Source organism: Lolium perenne, chromosome 4 (assembly GCF_019359855.2).
Source record: "Lolium perenne isolate Kyuss_39 chromosome 4, Kyuss_2.0, whole genome shotgun sequence".
NCBI lineage: Eukaryota > Viridiplantae > Streptophyta > Magnoliopsida > Poales > Poaceae > Lolium > Lolium perenne.
Genome location: NC_067247.2, coordinates 32,715,104 through 32,716,377, shown reverse-complemented (window position 1 = coordinate 32,716,377; position 1,274 = coordinate 32,715,104). Strand labels below are relative to the sequence as shown.

At 55.2% G+C, this 1,274-nt stretch overlaps 1 protein-coding gene across 1 annotated transcript; it reads left to right on the top strand.

Annotated features, from left to right (window-relative positions):
* The first annotated feature begins 295 nt into the window (after positions 1 to 295).
* On the top strand, positions 296 to 1,027 carry LOC127292133 (zinc finger protein ZAT7-like). Its single transcript, XM_051321485.2, has one exon. It carries the CDS (start codon positions 391 to 393, stop codon positions 802 to 804), a length of 414 nt encoding a protein of 137 aa, XP_051177445.1. The 5' UTR covers positions 296 to 390; the 3' UTR covers positions 805 to 1,027.
* Positions 1,028 to 1,274: the final 247 nt, after the last annotated feature.

Sequence of the window (1,274 nt, the reverse complement as noted above, 5' to 3'; positions counted from 1 at the left end):
TCCCATTTCGTGGGCCCTTCCGTCCACCAGCGATATGAAGCCAGCGCACACGCTTATCCATGGATGGAAGCGCGTGTTCCCTCGCGAGCAAGTAAACAAAAATGAAGAAGGTTCTGCTCTTTTCGAACTGCCGATGGCGACGCTGCGGTCCTCGACGACGTCAACTCCGACGGGGTATACACGTGACGTGAGACCACCTGCTGGCTGCTACTAGCTCCAGCTACTACTAGTCCCATCCGTCTCTACCCCTTGCTACTATAAAAACCCTGCTCCCCATCCACATCCACCTCCCATTTCTCCCGAATCCTCCTTCTCGTCGATCGTTTCGCACGGCGCCACAGACCTACTCTTGCACTGTTGCTGAGCTCAGATCCGATTAGCGGCGCAACAATGGTGTCCTCGATGAACCACTACAGAGATTACGCCCCCTTGTCCCTCTCCCTCTCCCTCGGCGCCGTGGCCGAGCGCAAGAAGAAGCTCAGGCGCGCCGCGGCATCCGGCGAGTTCGTGTACAAGACGTGCAGCCGCTCCTTCCCGACGTTCCAAGCGCTCGGCGGGCACCGGACCAGCCACCTCCGTGGCCGCAACGGGCTCGCGCTCGCCCTCGCCCGAGATCACTACTCCCTCAAGCCCAAGAAGACCACTTCTTCAGACGATCAGAATCCGGCGGCAGTACACCAGTGCCATGTCTGCGGCCTCAGCTTCGAGATGGGGCAGGCGCTCGGGGGACACATGCGCAGGCACCGTGAGGAGGCCGGCGCCGTGGCGCAGGCGCCGCCCGTTCTGCTCCAGCTCTTTGTCTAGAGCTCTAGATAGCTAACTCGATTGATTGGTAGTCCATAGCTCCATTTAGTTCAGAGTTCCTGCAGGTTAACCAGTGTGCGCGATTCGTTTGTACGTTTGCTGCACGTACACCCCGTATATAGTTAGGTGTTGATCGTTGGTTCATTCGTTCCTATGTGTACATACATGGGTACGACTTGTTCATTCATTCGTTGAAGAGATCATTATATAGTACATTGATTCATTGGTTTTTGTTGTTTCTATCGACTTGATTCCCTTGACCTAACCTGGAAATTTAGTAAAAATTGACTCGATCACCGTCCAGCATCGATATCCTCATGTCTACTCGATCTATCTCATCTGTAGTCCAAGCATGTGTCAAATTGCCCCCCACAACCTCACTACGTGAAACTGAGCAAGCCGTCCGCGTAGGGCAACATGGGCTCAAGGCCACCATTGGCATACAAAAAGGTCATCGGCACACGCCCGGC

What these genes read in the sequence shown, in the direction of transcription:
- LOC127292133 (XM_051321485.2), top strand. Translation starts at nt 391, where the DNA reads ATGGTGTCCTCGATGAACCACTACAGAGATTACGCCCCCTTGTCCCTC.